The 24060-nt window shown below is 42.5% G+C and overlaps 3 protein-coding genes across 5 annotated transcripts; 1 reads left to right on the forward strand and 2 right to left on the reverse strand.

The window, feature by feature from the left end:
- Window positions 1-126: 126 nt before the first annotated feature.
- Window positions 127-6002, reverse strand: ttc9c (tetratricopeptide repeat domain 9C). 2 transcript variants are annotated; one of them, XM_080501866.1, is made up of 4 exons: window positions 5927-6002; window positions 3011-3335; window positions 1928-2110; window positions 127-1272 (listed from the first exon to the last, which is right to left on the reverse strand). In XM_080501866.1, exons 2-4 carry the CDS (start codon window positions 3312-3314, stop codon window positions 1115-1117), a joined length of 645 nt encoding a protein of 214 aa, XP_080357992.1. In that variant the 5' UTR covers window positions 3315-3335; window positions 5927-6002; the 3' UTR covers window positions 127-1114. The 2 variants fall into 2 exon arrangements, with proteins under 2 accessions (XP_080357992.1, XP_080357991.1); XM_080501865.1 differs by having other exon boundaries at window positions 5818-5989.
- Window positions 6003-6892: 890 nt separating this feature from the next.
- Window positions 6893-13640, reverse strand: LOC308134656 (high-affinity choline transporter 1-like; the record flags this gene model as incomplete). Its single annotated transcript, XM_080502428.1, has 8 exons — window positions 6893-7450; window positions 7703-7920; window positions 8004-8157; window positions 8573-8716; window positions 8916-9064; window positions 9624-9779; window positions 10116-10229; window positions 13457-13640. The coding sequence occupies 8 exons, from the start codon at window positions 13638-13640 to the stop codon at window positions 6893-6895; spliced, it is 1677 nt and encodes a 558-aa protein (XP_080358554.1).
- Window positions 13641-15698: 2058 nt separating this feature from the next.
- LOC308134726 (zinc finger protein ubi-d4-like) lies at window positions 15699-23614 on the forward strand. Of its 2 annotated transcripts, XM_080502500.1 has the most exons (11): window positions 15699-15985; window positions 17443-17603; window positions 17730-17837; window positions 18039-18238; window positions 18715-18807; window positions 19168-19252; window positions 19784-19918; window positions 20500-20631; window positions 21375-21487; window positions 21605-21686; window positions 21967-23614. In XM_080502500.1, the coding sequence occupies exons 1-11, from the start codon at window positions 15954-15956 to the stop codon at window positions 22050-22052; spliced, it is 1227 nt and encodes a 408-aa protein (XP_080358626.1). In that variant the 5' UTR covers window positions 15699-15953; the 3' UTR covers window positions 22053-23614. The 2 variants fall into 2 exon arrangements, with proteins under 2 accessions (XP_080358626.1, XP_080358625.1); XM_080502499.1 differs by having other exon boundaries at window positions 21375-21686.
- The last annotated feature ends 446 nt before the right edge of the window (window positions 23615-24060 follow it).

Consider the following 24060-nt stretch of genomic DNA (forward strand, 5'->3'; position numbering starts at 1 on the left):
GTCATTTTATTATTCATCACCATGATGGGAAGTTTCTCTCAGGCACATAAAGTCTGTAAAACCTGCTATTGATTTGTTTATTTGTATCATCCATTCTAGTAATGTTTGAGGACATTTAAAGAAGAAAAAAAACATTGTCCAAAACGGTAAGAAAATGTGTAAAATTATAACAACTGTCGTTGATTTGGAATAATACGAAACACAGCCATTCCTATGTAGTCAACAGCGCACTCTGCAGGTGGAAACCAGAATCTTTATTTAGCCACAAATAACTGTTTTACATACTTTCGAAGATTCCTGCAAAAGGAGGATTATTTTGACATCCATCTGTGGCTGTAAAATAGAGTATTGAAGATATAGATTATAAAACATTATTACTAACTATATGAAGCTCACTTGCATAACGGTCCAACAATCTGTGAAGATGTGTATGAATGTGTATCTCTGCATGCTGCTCTGTGACCTGTTCAGTGACAATAGCTATTGTGAGAATGTTCCTCTTGATTATGGGCAATAGCTTCTCCGAAGTACAATCATATTGGCCAGACAATGACCAAAACCAAGCAAATACTCTTTAACTTGATATTTTGCTCAGGATTTTGAAATAAATATTGAATGAATAAATTATTGATGAGTGATTTGAATTACATTGGTGGCTTCTCTTGGCTTCTGACAAATGAAATAAAGCAGTAACTAAACTCGTACATTGCCTCTAATACCTAAATTGAATGTTTTTGGTTCAATCAATCAGAAAAAAAAGAAATACGGGAGTGACAAACATTGAACAAAACCACGTAACCGAAATGGAGAAATGTACTCTCTTCAGCTTTCACTGCCTTTATTTATTCATTTTAGCTGTACAAGACTCTCTCTTATTTTCCAGGTTGCTAGGAAACTAACTTTTTTTCCATCCTCCCCTCTTTATTTTCAGCAACATCTCCGCTTTCTTACTTGGGTCTGCTGTATTGACACAATCCTTGCGGTCTCCATCGCGAGCACAAAAAGGGAGACGCGGTAACGTGGCTGACACCACTCAGTGTTCTTCAGTTCGTGATGGAGTGAGGTTGGACAGTCTCAGGTTTGAGGCTTCGTTTTGGCAGGCGGAGCTGGCGGGCTACGCTTCCTCGCCAGCTCTGTTGGTTTGGTTAATCCCCTTTCCAGAGCCGTCCCTCAGGCTGGAGGAAAACATGCCTCCGTACATGGCTTTCTCCTTCTGTTGCTCCCGATTTAGTTTTTCCTCAGCCCTCTGCAGCTGTTTCTTCACATTTGCATCTGTGCGAGAGGTTTAAATTTAGCTTGGGAAAGTCATAACTTCATTGCACAGGTGTTCAAATATGCTCTGTGGGGCTCGGAGGATGAGCAGCCGATGAATTAATATACAAAATATTGTTTGAAGTTCTCGCTGAAGGTCGGCCATGTGACAAAGTAACGATTCACTCACTCGGTGTTGCAAAAATTAACTGAAGATTACCAGAATGACGAATGAATACAGCATTAAACAGGAACAAAGGTCAAAATGTGTGTTTTGTTGTCCCTGCTAGATGCAGTTGAGTCATTTCATAATGACTCAACCTGCAATGAGGAATATTTCTCCTCCCTTGGAATCAAAATTAGAAAATATTGTTTTAACCCAACACATTTTCGGCCCAAAGTGTATTTTCACACCTCTCGTCACCCGTTTTTCTTACGGCGACAAAAGCAATTACAGTAAACAGGTATTTTTGGCTTAGAATGCTGCCAAAGTGTTTCTTGGGCTGGTGCAGCTGAACGTGTCCTGCATTAACACCGACGGAGTGAACGCTCCTGGAGAGCGGCTTTCACTCTCTGCCGAGTGCGAGACACTATTTACAAATGTAGGTCTGTCAATGAATAAATTATCATTCTAATAGGCCTAAATCAATGGGTGATGTGCAGGCTTTGCTCTTACCATTGGGCTGGCCTTTGCAGGCCTGAGTGAGGTACTGTTTGGCTGTCTGTGCATCTCCCACCTCCAGAGTCGCTACTCCGGCTCTGTACAGCGCTTTAACGTTGCCGGGTCGCCATTGCAGAACGCGCAGACTGTACTCTAACACGCGAGTGTAATCAACACTCTGTTTCTGCAGCAAGCAGGCTAAAAGAGAGAAAGAAAAAAAACAACAAGTTGGCGCATCAGTGAATTACAGAATTTGCTGGTGACGACACCTAGAAAAATGCATCAAAAACAAAAGTATCGAGTGGCTGTTGCTATTTGAAAACAGTACATTAAATACACTAAAGAGTACAGAATTTGCTTTGGCATTTCTATACTTGGGGCCTCATTTATAAAAGAGATCTAACTTTGAACTTTGCGCACGCACATTTTGGAGACGGGGAACCAGACAGCGCTGATGGTTGAGGTGGAGAATTGAAGCCAGATTCAGCTCACACAATTAATAGCTTCAAATATCGAACTTATAGATCCACGTTTTCATAAACAGCCAAGTTGCAGTGGTATAGATGTGTTTCTTTAGTGGAACATTAGAACTGAATCAGCAGCACGATGCTCTTATGTCATAGTTTCATCTTCAAATGATACAGAGCGCTGGACAGAACCGATTATCAATTGTGACAAAGTGGTTAACGATCAGTCTAATTTCAGAGTAAGTACATAAATAGCACGGTAACAGCTGTGTGTACAGCTGCACTGTGGAAGTGGATTCTCTGGGAAAGTCTCATGCAAAAAAATAAAAAAATAAAAATGCAATTGAGATGATTTACCAATGGGTTACATGAAAAATAAAGAAATTATAGATTTTATTATTATACATATGTGATACAGTTTAGTCTATTTTTACGTTATGGCTGTAAATCCTAATAAAAGCCACTCGTGTGGACGGGAATCACCTTTTCACGTTTTCCTGATCCCAATTTCTTCGGGGTGCCCACCATTTTCAGCTTTTGAGCGCATGAACATTTTTAGTAGGAAAATCCTACGCAGCGTTTTATAAATGAGGCCCCTGGACCTTTCATGGGTGTAATTATTATTATTTACCAGCCAAATTGTTGTAGCAGTCCACTTGTGTGTTTCTCAGTAAATCCTCCTGCTCTGGCGTGAGCGCCGGCGTCTCGGGCCCAAATCTCCTCACCGACTTCATCACATCGGAGTCGAGGCTTCGCAGGATGAGCAGAGCGCGGTGATACCGGCCGATGGCCGAGCGAATGTTCTTCTCCCTGTAGAAAGCGTTGCCTTCGCTCTTCATCTGGGACGCTTCCTCCAGTAAAGCCCAAACCGGCTGGTGTTCAGGAGGCCTCGGTCCAGACTCAGACGGACCACCCTCTGCTCCCGCGTGCTCCATTTCAGCAGTGGTGCGAGTTGTCTGGTAAAACAAAACAAACCAAAAAACAAGGACACGTCATACACTGAGGTAATACGCCACTAAACTTGTGTATTGTACGGTTATTATCTAACTGAACCTGAAAACTATGAAAGGCTGGTCCAAGTTCAAATCGTCACCTGCTGCTGTTCTGACGTTCACTTTTTGCAGACCTGTAACCTGAAGATGCATTTTTCTCTCAGCTTCTCACATCTTAACTGTAAAGCCCTCTCTTTTCAGTTTTGATAGTTTTACATTAGATACGAATTAAGAGGCTTTTGCATAACCTTGTACTTGTTCAACGCCGTTTTCCAACCATGTGGATGTTAAAAAGATGATCCCTTTGTGCATCCATCAGTACATTTAATGGCTTCCAAGAAAAAAATAATGACTGCAGAAAAGCAAACTTGAGCACAGACAAAAAGGCTCCTAATATGTACAAGCTGAAATCCTGAAAAGTGATCAAATCTACAGATTCAAAGTTGGCTTTAATTGAGAGAATATAATGACACAAACGAAAACAGAATCACAATTTGTGAGGAATAACGTCATTTGAATACATTTACCAGTCTGTACTGGTGAGAGCCATGTGTCAAGCTTTTACGTTCATTTTTGTACTGAGATGAAGTACATATGCATCCTGCCGTCACCGCAGGAGCTTATTAACCAGTTGAACCATATTTATTTTGACAGTAAAACTGTAGCTTGAGAACTCCACTAAGCAACAATGAGTAACATTTTAATGTAGTATAAGGTGCAGAGTAACTCATTTGATAATTTACTAGTGCGAACAATTTTCAAGGCGACCGTTTCTTCATTTAAAACTGATTTAAAAAAAAAAAAAAAAAGTTTTATTAAAGAAGCACCTAAGAAGCTGACACCTTCTCATATTATATACAACTTTTTAATCACAGTCAAAAATCAATGTGACAAACCATCAAGTGAATAAATGAAATTCTTATGATATTCTCCATGAACGTCTGAGCAGCTCAACAAACTATTGGCAGCAGAAGACTGGCTGCTTTTGATTATTTCATTACGTTCAAACGCTTCTGTGTGTACTAATACGGAAGTCAGAATGAAGTTCAGCTTAATAACACTGAACGTAAAACCCTTTTCTGTTCAAATGAATATTTCTGAATAATGATATGGCAGGTGAGCGTTACTTGGATTAGGAGAAAACTATTACATGATGACAAATCAGAATTCCCCAAACCAGCTTTTACAGACCTGCTTTCATGTAACATCATTGTTGGCAGTTGTAATAGCAGTTAACAATTAACATTAAAAAAATGTTGTACAGCCCCAAAAGGTAAATTGAAAAAAAAAAAAAAAAAACTATGGACATTTCCCCAAAATATATTTGATTATCAAGAGAATTTAACATTTCAGATAGTGGGAGAGATATTTACCAGTCCTCTTTGGAATACGACTATGAAGAAAAGTGTTGTTTGATAGAAATACTGTGTCCTATAATTTTCTGATGTAAGACTCTAGCCGTCCAAAAGTACCGAGCCTTCATTCCAGGACTTTTTGTTTCATAATGAGCGATATTTTTATTATCTGTGAAGGCTGTGGACAACAAGCAGAGCCAGTTCAGCCCACAAACTCATGTCATGTAGTTTTGCATAGCCTTGCTTAAATATGCAATACCCAGGATGTTCACTTTTAATCATATTTGACCACAAGAAGACAGCTTTCTCTTTTTTTGTGGCTCATGTTCATGGAACAGCTTTTTCTGTGCAAGACACGATGTAACATTGTCAGATGCACAATGATCTGTGCTCACAGGCAGTGATGTTCGGAATTGTTCCTGAACGCATGGAGCGATATCTTACAACTGAATCGTGCCTATTTTAATTTCTGATATATCGTAGATAGTGGGATCTTTAAATTCTTCACTAGTCTATGTTGGGGAACATTTTTCGAAATTGTAGTAATATTGTAAATCGTATGCAATATACATGTATACATCTCTGTGTTTTGTTTGTAAAACTCCTTTCATAACATAGTCACCCCCAAGTTTTGATGATAATGTCTGATGTTCCCTGCATTCTAGTTCCATTGGGTTTAACAAAGCACCCACACTCTTGGGGGTTGAGGTCGTAAAAGAAGAGACGCAGGCAAGATCGGTAGAATAAATATCAATTGTCGTCATACTAACATGATACTTAAAAAGTTAACTAAACAGCAGTTTAAAGAGCGAGGAAGAAGCAGGGACGTCAACCATTTCTCTGTTGCTTGGTAACGACTGTCCACCAACATGCCACCAAAACCTGTTTAAAGCAATATTGGATGTTTTTTTTTTCCTTTGGCCAATCCACCGTCCACTAACTTAAAAACAATTAAAAGTTGCTTGTATTTTCACTTTTTGAATGACCCCGAAATAAAGCCGAGCGTTTACCTCTAACCGACGCGACTCGGTAGCACATTTCACGGCAGCTAACCTGCTAGCAGTGGCTAACCTCGCCCCCTCTCCTCTTACCAAACCGGGTAAACTCCTCCTGCAATCCCCACTCCAGTCCTTCTGCACGTTCCTTTTACGGGTCAGTGTGTTGTAATGTGACTCTCAGCTCGTCACAGCATCACCTCACCTGGCCCCGGAGAAGAGTTATCCAGCAGGTAAGCTACTTCTTGTTGATAATCATGCTGCTGCAGCTTCCTCGTTCCCTTAATCAAGTAAACACTTCAACGACTTGAAATAGCACTGCCCCCTCAAGGCTGCTCCACGAATTACAACTACTTATAGGCACACAAATACACAAACATCTACATGTTTAGTCATTTTAATGCATCATAACCTCAACACCAAAAAATCTCCTTAATGTCACTTAGCCCTATATAATCCCTACATTTAAATACCAAGTGTAAAATCTTATAAACCTCACACATGTATTAGAATGGAGCAGCAAATTAAATATTTCACATTATGCTGTTGCCACATCTTGTACATGCTAGTGGAAAACGAATAACAATAATTAAAAAAAATGCTCTCTTGAAGCTGTTCTCAGATTCAGTGTTAATATAAAACGTCAATATCTATAATATGTCACGTATGAAAAGACTGTCTGCTGCCATGGGATTGATTGACTGGGGAGTGTGTTGTTGTTGTCTGCTCTGTCATCTTTCAGTAGAAATGGTCTCTCACTGATTTTACACATAACATTACTTTAGCATGACTTTGCGATTTTAACAATCTTCATTTTGAATATTTAACTTACCTTTATTACTTTAACTTGTACAATGTGTAAATTACTGCAGATTTTGTATATGGGTACATGCTTTAAAGGGACACTGAACATTACAATGTTTAAGATAAAAGATTAATTTTAATTTGATCTAGTACTGCAACTTCACAGTTGTGAAATAGGATTATACGTGTATGATCTTTTTTTTCTTCTTAAAAACCTAAGGAGGTTTGACTGTGCAGGAACACTTCTAAAATATTTTGGAGCTCCAGGCATTGAGCCAGACGAGGAAGCCCTTCGACCATCCCATTGAATAACACTCATTGTTACGTAAAGTGCAACCACCAACAGTTTTGTTACGGATATAAATATTCAGTCCAGAACGTTGTTGACCAACATCAATTCTGTTTCGTTTTCGTCTTTGTGATTCTCCTCTTCCTCTGTTTTTGTTGTGGTGTTGTTCATCGTCACCTGCTCTTGTGAGCGCTTGTCGGTTTTCACTTTTAATACATCCCACCTCTCAGGAAAAATTCCTTTGTTAAAGAGTAGAGAGGCCAAGTAGGAGAATAACAGGGTGGCAATGAATGTGGACAACATGCAGATAGTCCGAACTGGAGCATGTTGGACATACAGGCCGTGCTCAAATGTGCCGCCGGGAAAGTGGAGGACGGCGGGCAGCCCCACAGAAGGTTCGCCGCTCAGCAGTCTTAACAGTAATCCAACTAGCAAACCCACCGCAGAGCCGTAGCCATTGGAGATGTTAAAAAAGAGAACGCAAATCAGCTGGGGTAACATGAAGGTGTAAGTAATGTCTGTGCTCAAAATCCAGAAAAACATGATGCTGCTGTGAAGGAAGGTGAGAGATGTGCCAGCCAGGCCCACCAGCAGCACCGTCACACGGATCACCCACTGCAGCTCGACATCTGACGCCTGCAAGAAAAAACAAACAAAACAACAAACATATGGGAACTTAACATAACCTTGATATATAACTTCTCCTGCCTGTCATTCACCAGGGAATGCTGAACCCATACATTTATGCTATTCTTATAATATATAATATATATATATATATATATATATATATATATATATATAGAGAGAGAGAGAGAGAGAGAGAGAGAGTGTACATTTACTTCACAAGGCTGCTTGAAGTTATGTCAGGTGAAGTAAAACTTTAACCTTTGTTCTTAGGATGGTCTTGTAAATGTTTGATGTGAAGATAGAAGCGGCTGATATAAGAGCGGAGTCGGTTGAGGACATCACAGCAGCAGCAATGGCTCCAATACCGATGATGGAGATGTAGTTTGGAGTGAGATACTGGAGCACCAATGGCAGGACCAGACCAGCTTCTCCACGCTCGAATGGAGACGGGGAACCATGCGAGGTGGCGTTCCAGTCTGATGCCAAAACATGAAAATGTCACACAACAACAAGTGGATATTTTCACATTTCTAATCTGTCCTGCTTCCGTTTTCTGCACCTGTTGAAGCTGCAACTGCTCCGATCAGGATTGAGGGGATTCCAAGTATTAACATGAGGGGAGCTGCAATGAAGCACGTGATCCTGGCTGTCTCAGAGGACAGGGCTGACAGGGTCCTCTGGTGGAAGTCCTGATAACCAAGGTTACCAAAAGCCTTCAACAAACATAGAAAAGAGACAACTGACTTCAAAATGAAGTGCATTTGAATCAGTGACATATCAGTGTTGAGAATAACTGTAAAGTAAGGCCTTGCTGTACCAGCAATCCTTTCTAAATGCTAACTACAGTTTGGAAATTAGATATATTCATAACTAAATAGGTTTTTGTGGGCTATTGTGTACATGGAACCAGTTGTAGAGTTCCAGAGTTGAGCTCTTGGTTACTATTTCACTCAACTACTTTACTGACGAATTCCTGTGCAAGCTCTTGTCTCTATGAAGTTCAATTATGTTTGGCACTTGAGTTCAGTCCAGCAAACCATCACTGTTGTTATTTCGTGCTTTACTCTTCAGTGTGTATCACTCAAGTTGTTATCAACAACACTACTATTTAATAAATGTTGCCCTTACCAATATTAGGAAGTTATCAATCCACCTCCACAGCCTGTCCTCTCCCACAGAACCGACCCAAGGGGCCTGGTATGTGAAGTTAAAGGCTGTTTTGGTGATGTCAACTGAATGAGGGCTCATCAAGATGAAGGGGACACAGAGCCACTGCAGAAAGATACAAGCAACATGACGCTACTAACAAAAAAACAAAACATTGGCCAGTTGGCTGATTTCACTTGAGGAACAACACTAACAAAACATAATTTTTGCGGGAAAATATATTGACGACGTATTCTCCAAAGGGACTTTTCTCTCAATCTGAGGGATTTATTGTAATGCAGCTTTATCAAAATGAGAAACTCACCAAACTGAAGAACATGAGAGTTAGCTGTATGATGTCTGTGTAGGCCACAGAGTAGAGGCCTCCCATTAGGGTGTAGATGATGGCGACTGCGGCAGAAATCCAAATGCAAAGAGCATAGGACAGATCCAGGATCACACTGATTGTAGCGCCTACAAAAGCAACACAATCATAAACAGCGTGGCTCACGATCAGTACATCCCAGGCCACTACGTGCACTCAGGGTTGATTATAAGTAGTGGTTGTCACTAGTTTCATAATGCTGACAACCCCGTGCTCATCAGCTGATCGATGACGACAGGTCTTCTAAAAACGCGGACTTAAAGGGAATGATCAATTTCACCGGTGGTTGTAAAAGATGTTTTATTTTTCATACGTGTTCATTTCTGAGGCTGAGCAGAGCTGTTCCATAAACAGGTCCATCAAAACTGGTCTTTTAATCTCGAACAAGAACAAAAAAAAAGATCAACTCGATTGCAGCGGAATTTTACAGCAGAGCTGTTTCACCAAAACACATTCTATTGTACAATTGTTATGGAAACTGAAGCTCAATAGATTGTCATTCAATAATGAGGATTGTAGTTCAGCAGAACAATTTGGATTTTTCATCTGAGGTAATAGTGGTAAGTTTTTTTTCTCCCCATTTGTTGGCAAATTTTCCAAAGAAAGCAAAAACTACCTTTAGAGAAAATGTGTGTCGGGGTCACTCACCTAAGCCAATGAGAGTTCCCGTGACCCAAATGATGTCAGATATAAGCAGTGCGACAGACAGAACGGCACTGATCAGGGTTCCATACTTGATCTGGAACGGGTCCATCATTGTCACATATTGTTTGTCTCGCATTGGCTTGGCAAAGAAAAGTCCACCTTAAAATACGTTTGACACAAAGAGACAGATCTGTACAACGGAGTATTACTGCATGCACAGTTACATTACATTTCCTAAACAAAAATAAAAAAAAAATTCAGTTAGTTATACAACCAAACGTGTTTGAACTGGCTGGAAATTCATCCTATTCCGAACTGAAAATTAACACTTGAATCTCTGTGTCTTAAAATGTCAGTTTTCTCTTTTCTGACCTCCAACCAAATGGTGTAAAATGTTTGTAGCTCCCTCGTGACATACATTCCACATCATCCAGTGCAAAACCTGCTCTGTTTGTGTGTTTGTTGACTTGTGGTAGACTTGTCAGTCTGGCCTACCGACAATGAAGGATATGGCGGCTGTAACCGGCATGACCGCCCACATCAGTCCCATGGTCGGGGTGTATACTGCCTCAGCCAGGCCCATGATGAAGCCCCCTCCAACAAATGTAGCTGCAGCAGGAAGCAACACACACACATATACACACACATATATATATACACACACACACACACATTAGGTAAAATGCACACGTCTTAATCTTAACTTGCACGTTTGGATTGCCAGACTTTCTGCTATTTTTCATCTTATAAGTTAGAGAGTAAAAGAAGAACCCTTAAATCAAACTCATTTTGACAGATCGAGGTCAACTGAAAGTCCCGTCCCGTACATGATCGGCATTCCATAGAAACAAGGGAGGGCTCACCCTACTTGACTTTCATAGTAATTAACAAAACGATAAACATAGTGGCTGAAATCCACATGTGCCATTTTTTTTTTTTTTTTTAAACTACTGAGGCGTCAGGTTTAAAGTGGAGTTTTATGATGCTTTTTCCATATACAAAGTCCACGCACTGGTTGAGCTCCATTCTATTTTCAATGCGGATGCTCTTGATATAATCTTTGGAGACGGGTAGCTATTGGACGAGGTTTTAATTTTGTATTTATTCGTCAGAGCCTGGAAATGCTTGTTAAAAAATTCATTTCCAGAATTTGTTTGCAGCTTTTTTGGGGATTTGACTGTCTTTAAAGATGGATTCAGAAACTCAGATGACCTCCCAAGCCGTCTTATTCTTCAAAACGTGTGTGTATGCCTTTTTAGAAAAAGAAAAAAAACAACCCGTCATTATGTATGGCCAAGCATGTCACAGAGGTCAGCTTGGAATTGATTCAGAGGCCAAGACACTAAAACTCTGTTTCGTGGAGAATGTGTTCTGGCAGGTTTGTGCAGTGTGTACGCGTCTTCCGATAAAAACGTTTGCACTTTCTCCGCCTCTGCTTTCTTTCCCGTTTCCTTTTGCAGCACTTGTCTCAACCTCTCCACACCCCATGGCGGATCCGTAATAAATATTTTTCATTCTATGTGCCTCGGCCATCCTTCAACAACTGTTTCCACCAAACAGAATGAAATGAAAACTCTGAAAGCTACCTTTTATTTGTTTTTTTTCATGTTGATATCAAACATTAAAAAAAAAATTTTTTCAAGCATAAATGATGTGCAACCCCCCCCAAAAAACCACTAAGCAATCTAAAGTTTAACCTTTAAAATATGTAAGACTTAATATAAAATCGAACGGTCAAGATCGCAGTAAATAAGAGTAGAAACCTTTCAAGTCGCTTAAGATATTTATGTTTGAATTGTTTTTCAAACGACACCTCATCACATCAACAAACAAAGCGTATAGACTCAACAGATGGTAAACTCCTACATGGCTGTTATTTTCAGTCCATTCCGCAATTATTTTTTTTCAAAAGTTTCTGATATGCTCAGGGCACTCAGGTTCACGGTCCACCTCCTCTTAATCGCTCAGCTCATGCAGCAGGGCTGTTGTGGCGGTGCGGACTGTGGCGTCGTCCACGTGGATGTTCCGCATGGTCAGCAGGCGTTGAATGGCTGGAAACGAATCGTGGGGTGCAGAGCTTTCTTTTCATCGTGAAGAAGTACCTCTGGTAGAATGAGTCGTTGACGTCCTCCACGGAGATGTGTTGTCTTTGACTGGATTGATTGGTCAGACAGCCGCTGCAGGAATCGTTCTGAAACTTTACGAGCACGTTGTTGAGCAGATTGGAAGACCCCCCCCCCCCCCCCTCTGCTTTCACACTGTTGAAGAAAATCGAACGCCTCCTCCCCTAAAAGACCAGCCCTTTGTTCACCCATTAACAGGTTCTTCCAGCCACGGCTGCTCCGAAACAGGGTGTTCAACTGATCGTCCCGTTAAACGTACTTTTCTAACTGTGCCTCCAACGGCCCCGAAAGCAATGGGGCATACACCCCACATTCACATGCAAAACAATCCGTTGGCCGGACTCGGGATGGTGAGACGCAGGAAACGTCGCTCGATCTGCGAGATCTTCAACTGCCATAAGTAGTGGTTGTCACTTGAGACCGGAAAAAGGTGGCTTGCCCCCTCCAGGTCGGTGGAGTGCCCTTGTCACAGGTGGAGGAGTTCAAGTATCTTGGGGTCTTGTTCACGAGTGGGGGAAAGATGGAGCGTGAGATCGACAGGCGGATCGGTGCAGCGTCTGCAGTTATGCGGACGTTGTATCGGTCCGTCGTGGTGAAGAAGGAGCTGAGCCGAAAAGCGAAGCTCTCGATTTACCGGTCGATCTTCGTTCCTACCCTCACTTATGGTCATGAACTATGGGTCATGACCGAAAGAACGAGATCCCAGATACAAGCGGCTGAAATGAGCTTCCTCCGTAGGGTGGCTGGGCGCACCCTTAGAGATAGGGTGAGGAGCTCAGTCACCAGGGAGGAGCTCACCAGGGAGTAGAGCTGCTGCTCCTCCACATCAAGAGGAGCCAGCTGAGGTGGCTTGGGCACCTGTTTCGGATGCCCCCCGGACGCCTCCCTAGGGAGGGGCAACTCTGGGCAACTCTGCTCAGACTGCTGCCTCCGCGACCCGGCCCCGGATAAGCGGCAGAAAATGGATGGATGGAAGATCTATTAAAATTAGTTTGATTAAAGTGGTCTTCTTTTGTTCTCTTAAGATATTTATGGAAGTTGTGAGCTGTAGACGAAAAAAATATATAGAGTCCCCTAACTGGTGTGACATTTATAGTTTTGTACTCAAGGTTATTTCATCATGTTATCTTGCCTAGAATATTGCTGACGTCAAATGTGCGACATCCTTAATTATACAGCCTGCGCTTTTCTCCTCTTCCTTGGACTCCTTCTGTTGTGACATGTCTGGTCTGACGTGTTTACCTGTAACTTATATTTCAGTTCCATGAGAGGAAATTATTAGCTTGTTAAATTGCTTTAAAAAAGTAAACTTTGACAGGAGCAGGACCAAATGGATTGAGTATGTAAAAACCGATTAGATCTGATTTCATTTGACAATACTTGTGCTCTTTGAGATCGCAAAGCAATAGGAGAAAGTCACCCTCTGTGTAATTAGGTCCTTCACACACTCAAAGTCATTATAGCATTGACGTGCAGAAAGACACAAAAACGTTCCTGAAAGGTTTTTTGCATCTGACTGTCACACATGATGGTTTTTTTTTGTTTGTTTTTTTTAAATCAACCAGCTAATCACAAAGAAAATGAAAATCCAAATAATAATAAATATTAATATGAATTGACATAGAAGGAAAAGTAATGAAGTGAAAAAAGAGCGGGAGGAGTACTTGTAGTATAGCTGCTGTTCTCAGGTGAGAGCAGAGCCGCTGCACTCACCTGTCATCGTGAAGACACCCACCGCCAGGCTGATCCCCCGGTTCCCCAACAGGGTGACCGCTGTCTGGTCCATCTGCCCGCCTTCCTGCGCCCGCTTCGACTTCCTCGACGCCCACAACCCGGTGCCCAGCACCAACAGGTAGAACACTACCATCATCACCAGTCCCGGGACGTTCAGGCTCATCGTGTCGGTTCCCGAGTGACTGACTGTTCAGATATACCGGCCACCTCTAAATTGACCTTTGTCTCAGCTCCTTCCCACCTTGGTTACTGTTGTTAATGAGGACAAGCCGTTGCTGCTGACTGCACTCCAAATGAATGAAATCTTTAATGTGCCACCAGCTTTGGCCGTCGAGGAAGGATGTTCCCAATAGCTATGACACACCCAGTGAAGTAGTTAGTAAAAACTGAAGTGTGTGTCTGTCAGGGAGCAAACAGTTAGGCAACAAGGCAAACAGGTTTTTTTCTGTAAAAAGGGTTTTATTTACCCAAAGAAAATACAAAGTACAAATTAAGTTTCGTTTGACAAAAGAATCAGGTCAACAAAACAAACTCAAAATATCTAACAAACTGAGATGTTAACACAACAAAACTGAGCTCCCAAAATGAGCCACAAGGGAGTATATATAGTGATATAATGAAATAACCAGGCCACTTGCAGCAAGGGAAGACAACGAGTTCACCTCTCAGAGCTCGCTCAGAAGTCTTCGAAGTTACACTCTTGTCTGCCTCCTTTTAGTGATAGCTCAGAAGGCAGTTACAAAACTTTGTGTCAGGGTTATGCTATCAAGCTGGCTTAAACTGATTATAGGCATATACAGATGTACAGCGAGGGGGGGGGGGGGGCAGATAGCAGATTAAGAACCTCTTGTGCGGTTGGCGTCACCAACACACAAGATGTTCTTAATCTGCCAACTTGGCGACAGCACCCAAGGCCGTCACACAAACATGAAGCAACGATAACTAAGTTTTTTTCCAACACAAAACAACTAAGACACAAGGGGGACACAAATGACAATACACAAACTAATGATGGGAAAACTACCGAACGTAAAGAATTTCCTCGTAACAAAAACCTCAACGAGACAGAAGACAGACACTGAGCGCGATTCGAAAAAGGTTTAAGACCATTTTATTACATTATTCTTGCAAGAAGAGACACTGTCACACTTCAACCGTTGCATGATTGTCCAGGTGTTTGTCTAATCTGTGAAGTCAGACGGCGCCTTCTCAACAGCTGAATTGTTTTGGGAAAGATCAACATGCTTGCTGCACTGTAGACTCAATGTTACCAAAAGGAGCACACAGATTCCAAAAGTTTTGACACAGCTCATCCTTGAATCTCAGAGTGCAAAATTACACATCACTCTTTATGAGAACAAACCAGATTTCTTTAAAACTTTTATAATTAGCCACTTTGGCATCTCAGAGCTTTGTCTGAGCAGGAAAATAGCCTATAAAAATACATTATTAAAAATTGCCTTTCTCATAAATAATCATGTGTGAATTTTGCAGTCTGTGTTCCAATGGATGACCTGTCGTATCACTTTTAAGCTTCATCGCCTGCAGTGCAGACTTGCATCTGCATCATCTTAAAACAATTCTTGTTTATTTCATTTTATGAAAGGCTGATCTGTTGAAGATTGTTTTGGGCAAACTCCTCGAACAATCCTGCGAAGGCTGTACTGTGACATTTGTCTCTTCTAGCAATAAACTATTGAGATTTTCTTAAATTTCTCAATCGCTTTCAGTCTGATTCCTGTGTATTTTGTCTCCTGAGGGTTTACAAGCAAGTTCTCCCAACAGAATCGATCTAGTTAGTTCTTCCCAAGTCCACTATGTAATCAACATATAAAACATACTGAAAACAAATTAGATTAAAAAAAATGTTTTTTTGAACAAGGTCTCAATTGGTGTCGGGCAGAGCCACTCACCTTGTGAGACATCGCCACTGGAAGCAGCAGCACAGCAGCTCCAGGCCACCACCCTGGGGCTGCTGGGACTATATAATATACACTTTATTTGGGATTTTATATAAAGTATTTCTTTTCTATTCTATTCTATTCTATTCTATGTTGATACATATAGGACATAAAAAGGAATAGAGGCCATTTTCTGTGAATAGTAAGACATATTTTGAGAAATTCCGAAACTGTTACAGCAAGGAAGCTAATTTAATATTGAGAATTTTTTCGTCATTAACATAAGTAAGTCTCATTCAGCTCCAAGATGTGTGTGTCAATGGAAAACATTGACAATCTCCCGAGTGAGCCATACTTAGGACTGGAAACAAATCTAAGATTTTCATATTTTGAAAGGCACACCGAAACGTTCTTAAAGTTTTGCAGCTTGACCCAAATGAATGCCATCTTGCCTGATGCCATTGGCCGCTCCACTGCACGTGCACGTTCATCCCTCTCACCGCACGGGGACGCTCACGGTCACTGACGTCTGTGCGCCTGCGCACTGGCTCTTCGCACAACCGCAATAAGCAAACATGGCGGCGGCCGTCGACAGTGTTGTGAAAGTGTAAGTTTACCTTTATTTATCGTCAGAGTTCGGGGACTAGCTACACGGAGTCGTGCGCTCCATCGACGTGTTTTCGCGTCGACACGAAGCGCGAGCGTCTGCGCGCGCCGCGTCCCGGGTTCCGAATTGCCTACAATAATTGTCCCAAGAGAATAACGTTATCCAATGAGCTACGGCTAGCTCGTTAGCTATGGGCAAATATTAAGAGAACTAAAAAGCCTTCGCGGAGATGAATTTAGCCACGGTTTCTGCCCGAGTCCGCCACTCGGGCTCGGCGCGCGGAGTGGCTCCGCACTCGGCATCGTTATTCCGCATGTAGTCGGAGGAAAGAGTTAATACTCCGGTGAGCTGACAGGTTGGCGGGCGCTTTGTTGTGACGGAAGACTCGCTAACAATCAACCTTTTGTTCCGACTGTCCTCCGTCGTTTTCTGTTAATACCGACTTGCTCCTAGAGCCACGCTGCCTTTATCCCGCGAACACGTCGCATGTGGTGAAGTTAAACCAAAGCCCGGGGCGACAGTCGCGTCTGACGATGCGACAAATGGTTTTGAGTGAAGCTCAGGATAAATACTGTAACCGTGAGGAAGGAAGGCAACATCCATTACTCGTGTTAGATACGTCGAAGATGGCCGTCTTGGTGTTTGTCATAACGTCCTTCTCTCACAACATTTGGGTCTCGCACGGTTCGACTACGTTACAGCATATAAGTAAATAATAGGTCATTAATGAGAGCTATTCACTCATATTCACCTACGCTTTTGTGGCTAACTTATCTTAAAAGGGCTCACAGTGCTGAGGGTCCACCAACATCTATTGATTCCAGGGTTTTGCAGTTTGTTCTTTTGCCCACCCTTTTCCCTTATTTTGCATCTGTATTTTTCATTGTTTGATTGTTTTTTTTCTCCCATTCTGTTCATTTATTTATTTATTTATTTATTTAGTCTGATTGGATGATCATTTTGAGCTACACCTATCAGTTGATAGTTGACTTATTTCTGGGTGTCACTTCACTCCAATAATGTTTCCTGATTTCATTCATTCATTTATTTACTTGTGCTCAATTTATCACTCCGTTACTTTGTTGAAGTTGCTGTGCAAATATAAATAATTTGGGAAGAGTGATTATATAAAGCTGCAAATATACACAATTACCGGTTTATTTACTAGTCAGGATACTATTAATGGAATTATAGGCACTTGAAATTGGCTTGACATTGTGTATTTTTTCTCTCTTATTAAAATGTATTTGAATTGTTACAAGTGGGCACCAGAGTTGATTTCATGAATCGCAACTATTGTCGAACAGGATGAATGCTTTCTGTATGAACGGCCTGTAGTGTTGATCATTTTATTTAATTAACTTTATTACTCGCCGTAATTACTCCACATAAATTATTAACCTGTCTGTCTTGATCTGTGCTGTTTGACCTGTTAGTGTCCAACCTCCACATTTCAGGCTGGGAGAGCAGTATTACAGAGATGCCATCGAGCAGTGTCACAGTTACAACGCTCGCCTGTGCGCGGAGCGCAGCATCCTCATGCCTTTCCTGGACTCGCAGACCGGCGTGGCTCAGTCCAACTGCTACATCTGGATGGAGAAGAGACACCGCAGTGCAGGTATACAATTCAAATCTTCACTTGTGGCTTGATGACATAACAAAGATTACGTTTTAAAATCCTATGAACAAATGCTGATGTTTGCTTTGGGGGGGTGGGTTTGTGTGTGTGATTGTGTCACATTAGGTGTAGCTCCTGGACAGCTGTACACCTACCCAGCTCGTCGCTGGAGAAAGAAACGGCGTTCTCATCCCCCTGAGGATCCCCGCTTGGCTTTCCCTACTCTGAAAGCAGGTAACAATTTCAGTGAACAAACGGTTCTACACGAACACCTTCCTGAGGTTGGATTTTAAATTTTTCTACACAAACCATACTCTTGCATTTTATAAGATATGTGTAATAATTGTTAAGTATGAGGAAGTGGTTGTGTGTGTCAGTGATTGTTATATTTGGATTCTGTTTTCTTGCTCATGCTGCGGTTCTTCCCGGTTCAAGCTGCTGATTTGGAGCTGGGTCTGAAGCGAGACGCTCTCGGGGCGGTGGATGGCAGCAGTTTGGAGGCGCTGCTGAAAGGGGAGCCCCTGGACAGGAGGAGCGGCGTGTCGGACCTCCGCGGCTCTGAGGACGACGCGGCCACTGTGGAGCCTCCTGCTACATCGGCCGCCACTCACACGTCCTCTGGGCGCATCCGTAAGGTCAGACTTGAGAGCTGGCCGAACGCTAATGTTGCCTGTCAGGAGCGGCGCCCGTGAAGTGTGATAATGCTGAAAGGGCAAATCCCACACGGCTGCGGCACCAGACAGTTTAGATCAGATCTCTCATGTGTAAGAGCGTTGACAGTCGAGCCGAGAATTATCTGACATCTTTTTTTTTTTTTTTTTTTACAATCTTGAGTCACCACTGAAACATATACAAGCAAATCATATGCGTTTGTTGATGATATATACCATTTCTACAAGTCTTAATTTTCTTCCAATTATCCATGCAGCTACTAAAATATACAGTCACAGGGCACTTTATTTTATCTTTGCAATCTGAAACGATCCAGTTCCAGAAGTTTTCTCTAACTTCTAGATTTTCAGAGTAGACGTTCATTTCTTCTCGCTTTAAAGTCTAAATTAAAGGCCGATGCATCTCATACAGTTCACTGATCCAGACCTTCTCTCTTCAGAGGGTCCTCGACCACGACGACTACTTGGACGACCTGGACGATGAAGACTTTGAGGATGAGACGCCCAAGAGGCGAGGGAAAAGCAAGTCCAAGGTAGGTGTCTTTTCGTTTTACAGTCTTGCAGGATGCTCATCGACGAATGGAGTTTGGGGGATGGCGTTTGACTTCAGCCCTGGTGGCGGCTTATGTGAATTCATTTTCAAGAAGTTGTCAACCTTTGCAATATAACTAACTTCAGTACTCATTCGGGGGTTGTTTCTTGAGGAACCGGGCGGCGGGGCAGTGCTGTGCTGTTCCTGCAGTCCCTGGTAGAATCTTCCCAAATACTAGCAGACACTGCAGAACGACTCACCTGAAGGCATTGAGTCGTCAAATATTCCCAGTGTAATCCTTCCATCGACAAGACATTTCAACTTGAGTTTCACTTGTACTGACTTGTCCGGTGTTTCCAAGGGCCGAAGCGACAAAAATGGTAAAAAGAAAACGGAGGCTGCCGCCGCAGCGCTGGAGGAGCGGGACAAACCGTACGCCTGCGACAGTGAGTAGGAGCTTCGCTTGTAGCGTCTCTTGTGTGTCTGATGCATGTGAGCAAGGCGGGCTTTGGCTTTTTCTCCCTGAAATACAAAGGACAAGGCCATGCTGCCGTGCACGGGGTTGATCTGAAAGACCCCTCCTGGAACTAACGTTTGATAATGATTTCAATTGAAATATTTTTCCTTCTGGATTCGTTTTTTTTCCCCCCTGGGTTTTTTTGTTTGTTTTTTTTTTTCCCCCTCCTCCTGTTCGTTGGTTTAGTTTTTTTTCCTGCTGATATGCTGCTCCCTGTGCGCTTTGTAACTTCCTGTTGGCCCCCCACTGTGCAAATGCTGGCCTCTGCTGAATGACTCTGCTACCAGCGTGTCCGTCGATTTCTTAATCAAGCGAAAAAACGAAATGATTTTTGGCGGCGGGGGGGGCGATAAATGGCGCAATTCCACCTGCGCTTCCACTTTGGGCCTCTTTGGCCGGTTGTCTGAAGCAGCCGCCGTCACTGTAACACTTTTTGTATGACCGTATGTGTGTGTATCAGTCTGTGGGAAGCGCTACAAGAACCGTCCCGGCCTGAGCTACCACTATACACACTCTCACCTGGCCGAGGAGGAGGGCGAGGACCGCGAGGAGATCGAGGCACCACCCACTCCTCGCCAGCCTGAGGAGCAGAAGAGTGAGTCACTCTCTAGTGCTGAGAAAGAGACGGGGAGAGAGAGGGGAGGAAAGAGTGCTTGCATGCTGTGTAGCATGTGTGTGATTGTTTGAGGAAAGTCTCTCGCTCTCATTCTTTCCCCCCCACCACTCTTGTCATTTTTTAATTTTTTATTCTTTTTTTGATTTTCATGATTTTGAATCTCAACTTTGGGATTAGTGTCCATGATTATGACTGAAACATGCTGCACAGTTGGGGCACCTGACTTTTTCCTTTTTTCTTAAATTTTTTTTTTTATTTTCAAGCATATCATCCATCTTTTTTTTTTTTTTTCCCCTGCAATATATATTTCACCGCATCGATGTTGATTTTCTGTTTGCACGCGTCACCGTGATAGCAAATACAGACAAGGTGTGTTTTGTCAGTTATCACTCATTCGTCAGTTTAAAAAAAACAAAAAACAAAAACAGATGTGACACAGAGGTTTTGGCCACAGCGTATGAATCTGATGGAGGAAATATGAACAAGTTCGTCTTTCTCATTTGGAATTTGGGTCTTGCAAACACACACTGAATACTTTCTTCACTCATTTATCCACTCAGCAACTAAGAAGGGTCCCAACGGTCTGGCTCTGCCCAACGATTACTGCGACTTCTGCCTGGGAGACTCCACCTTGAACCAGAAGACCGGCCAGTCAGAGGAGCTGGTTTCCTGCTCAGACTGCGGACGCTCAGGTACAAACCGTTTCCTCTGCAGCACACGTAGGTGTGTGTGGGTCAGTATTCACACAAACCAATTCTTCCCCGTCAAGTTCCACCATTTCCACTCATCAAACCTGCAGCGTTTAGGTACTTCTTTCATCAAGAATGTAATATGATGCGATTTTTTTGTTTTCAATACCAGTGAAATGCATTTGAATGGGATCAAAATGCAAAATATGTAATTATACAGGAAATTGCAAAGAATCAAGTTTAGTTGTACTTTACAGTGGAACTAAATTGTGATAAACGCCGCCTAGAAATAGTTCCGTCAGCTCAGAAGCAATTTATATAAAAGTTTTTTAGATTTTTTCTTTAGAATCAGAAAAAATACTCAACACAAGCTGATTGAACCATGAATAAACATATTTAAATACAAGTATGTCCTAAAGACGTCTCCAGTTTAATAAATACCTAAAAGACTCAAGTCCACGGCTGGATGGTCAGTCGGGCAGATTTCTGGTGCTTTGCTTTTAAACAAATCAATGTTAAATATGTCTTTTGGCAGGAAGATTGACCCTTTATCACCAGGTAATGTTCCCGTCGTAAATGTGACTGAGTCCTTTTCACGTAGTAATCATCTCCTTTTTACGAGGTGTGATTTAATTTGAGGAAACATTCCCTGCGTCAGTCTCGACTGCCGCACCTTGTTGTCGCCCAGCAGCATCATCCAGATGTTTAACGCTCTCTCTCTCTCTCTCTCTCGCTCTGTCCTGCAGGCCACCCGACGTGCCTGCAGTTCACCCCGGTGATGATGGCTGCAGTGAAGACGTACCGCTGGCAATGCATCGAGTGCAAGTGCTGTAACGTGTGCGGCACCTCCGAGAATGACGTGAGCCTCTTTGTTGAAAAGTCCAGTCGCATAACGTGGTGGCGCTCAACAAACTGCGACAAAAACGGAAAAGTCAAATCAAAAACACTAACTGGAGCGCATGACGTGTGTTCACAGGACCAGCTGCTGTTCTGTGACGACTGTGACCGAGGCTACCACATGTATTGTCTAACTCCCCCCATGACCGAACCGCCTGAGGGTAAGATAACGCGACAGAGGAGGATCATCACATGCCGGCGCTCCGCCGATATCGCCGGCTCAAAGCGGCTTTCACCCGGCTGATAGGATCTGTCCCACGTTGCTCTTATCAGTGTCCCACAGCAGCGTGTCCAGATTTAGATTTGCGGAGCCTACCGCTGTGGACGTTTCAATGTTTAAACGGCACAAAGAAGATTCTAACGGCGTGAAACTCTGCACAGTTTAGCGACGAGGGCGGTGTGATGATTGACGGCAGTTTTAATGCGTTTTCTGCCTTCCAGGGAGCTGGAGCTGCCACCTGTGCCTGGCTCTGCTCAAGGACAAAGCCTCCATATACCAGCAGAACCAGAGCTCCACCCCCGAGTGACATCACATTCGACACCTCCAACCTCCCCCCCTCACAACACGATGACACCCAGCATCCCCCCCCCACCACCACCACCACCGCCCGCCCCCCTATCGAAGCGTCAGAGCCTCCTCTCAGCGCGGAGATGGAGCTGAGCCAGATGACCGGTCAGCTTCAGAAGAGTTTCATATCTACAGCATCAACTGGGGGGGGTTCAGAACCCCCGACCACACAACGTGGGGGGTCGACTCGACACAACCAACCTGCCTGCAAGGACCCAACACACACACACACACACACACACACACATGCACGCACACAGACACACACGCACACGCACGCTACATCCAGTGGCAGAGCTCATGCTGTAACCATAGTAACGTCTATCTCCATGAGCGATCCCTGGGAAAAAAAGAAAAGAAAAAAAAAACCCAACGGATTAGCATTGAAGCTAACTATCTGCACCCTTTCACACTCACAGCCGCGGACTGTCGAGACAAACAGTTTTTCTTCTGCCAAATTCTCTATTTTTACTCCCCGAGAGTGATGACAGGAAGACGTCACCACATATACGGTCAAGAAATATTATTATTACAATTATTGATATTATTATTGTTATTGTTCTGGTTACTAGTGGGCTTTCGTAGTGGCATTTTGTCTGTGTATGTATGTCTGATCCATTGGAGTGTTTATCCTTTGAAGAGGACGGGTCAGTGCCAAGATCCACCATCATGTGAAATACACACGACACCAACAGGACCGTGAATCCTCTTCAGTCCGACACACTGAGGTGGTAACATAACTCCTGTTTTTTTTTTGTTTTGTTTTGTTTGTTCTTTAAGCCATTTTTCTAATTGATTATGTTGCTCCACAGTCATTTCATCCCAACACTACAAAACTGAGCAGATCATACTAAACACTTTAGTGTGATGTCATCTTTTTGTTTCACCATCAACGTGGAGTGAAGGCAAGCTTAGTTTTTATCGCCATTGCTGTCTCTCTTTTTTCTCTTCCTTTTTTTTTTGCAGAAAATGACCATAGCCTCATATATTAGGTCACTATAAGTCCGAAACGCGACCATGAGGACACGGCGTTTTAGCGTTAGATTGGCAGTGGCATCATCTGTTCACATCATGTGAAACCACTGCAATTTATCCGACGACACTCCGTCATTAACAAACTGTAGCTGCTTTAATCATTTGTCACACTGAGGTGGATTTGCATGCGGATTGCACCTGTATGAATGCACACACTCGCATCACAAGTGTTATTTCTGTTATTGTATTTTTTTTAATTTTTTTTTTTTTTACACAATTTGTATTACCTGATATTCCATTGGTATTGGGAGTATTTTCTAGTAGAATTTTGTAAAGTCTATGGTATAGCAGACACTTCAATATATAGCTCCTGATGCATTCTATGTACTGTATTGACCTTTTCTATTTTTGTTATGACTGTGACATGTTTGAATTTATTTGATTTTCTTTTCTGATATGTCAGACCTCCATTATGAGTATTTGTAAGATGATGTACTTTGTTGTACTATTTTTATTTTTACATTCTTTTGGTATTGATGCTGATTTAGCCCGACAATAAAAAAGAAAAAAAAAATCACTTTGAATTACCTGTCCACTGTTGTTTTTGCAGATATTCAATAGCAGAAAAGAGTATATGTAATCTGCGATTTCCACAGAAGTCTGAAGGTTATGAATTCAACATTTTATAAGTTTTATGAGACATGAATTGCACCACTTCCTCTCACTATTTTAGTCAAATAGACCTGATGTTTGTAACCATAAAGCGTTGCAGCAGGGGCTTCGGCCAGCGGGTCCGTGGCCCAAAGCACTTACTTCTACTTCAGGTGTTGGAGATGGTTGATTCTGCAGCGTAGGTTATAACTACAGTTCATACTGAACCAGACCCTAAGTCTTGAAGAATTCAACCTCAAGAGTTGCCACAACAACCACAAATGAACCTCTGCTGATGACTGTCGCTTGTTTTCAGCACCTGGATAGCTCCTTTAACCCTC

This window comes from Blennius ocellaris (genome assembly GCF_963422515.1).
Source record: "Blennius ocellaris genome assembly, chromosome: 9".
NCBI lineage: Eukaryota > Metazoa > Chordata > Actinopteri > Blenniiformes > Blenniidae > Blennius > Blennius ocellaris.

What these genes read in the sequence shown, in the direction of transcription:
- ttc9c (XM_080501866.1), bottom strand. Translation starts at nt 3,314, where the DNA reads ATGGAGCACGCGGGAGCAGAGGGTGGTCCGTCTGAGTCTGGACCGAGG. An exon ending in CTGCTACAACAATTTGGCTG is followed by an intron (nt 2,111 to 3,010) that starts GTAAATAATAAT and finishes TCTCTCTTTTAG; the next exon opens with CCTGCTTGCTGCAGAAACAG. An exon ending in CTGCAAAGGCCAGCCCAATG is followed by an intron (nt 1,273 to 1,927) that starts GTAAGAGCAAAG and finishes CCTCTCGCACAG; the next exon opens with ATGCAAATGTGAAGAAACAG.
- LOC308134726 (XM_080502499.1), top strand. Translation starts at nt 15,954, where the DNA reads ATGGCGGCGGCCGTCGACAGTGTTGTGAAAGT. An exon ending in CCTCTGGGCGCATCCGTAAG is followed by an intron (nt 18,239 to 18,714) that starts GTCAGACTTGAG and finishes TTCTCTCTTCAG; the next exon opens with AGGGTCCTCGACCACGACGA. An exon ending in CTCAGACTGCGGACGCTCAG is followed by an intron (nt 20,632 to 21,374) that starts GTACAAACCGTT and finishes TCTGTCCTGCAG; the next exon opens with GCCACCCGACGTGCCTGCAG.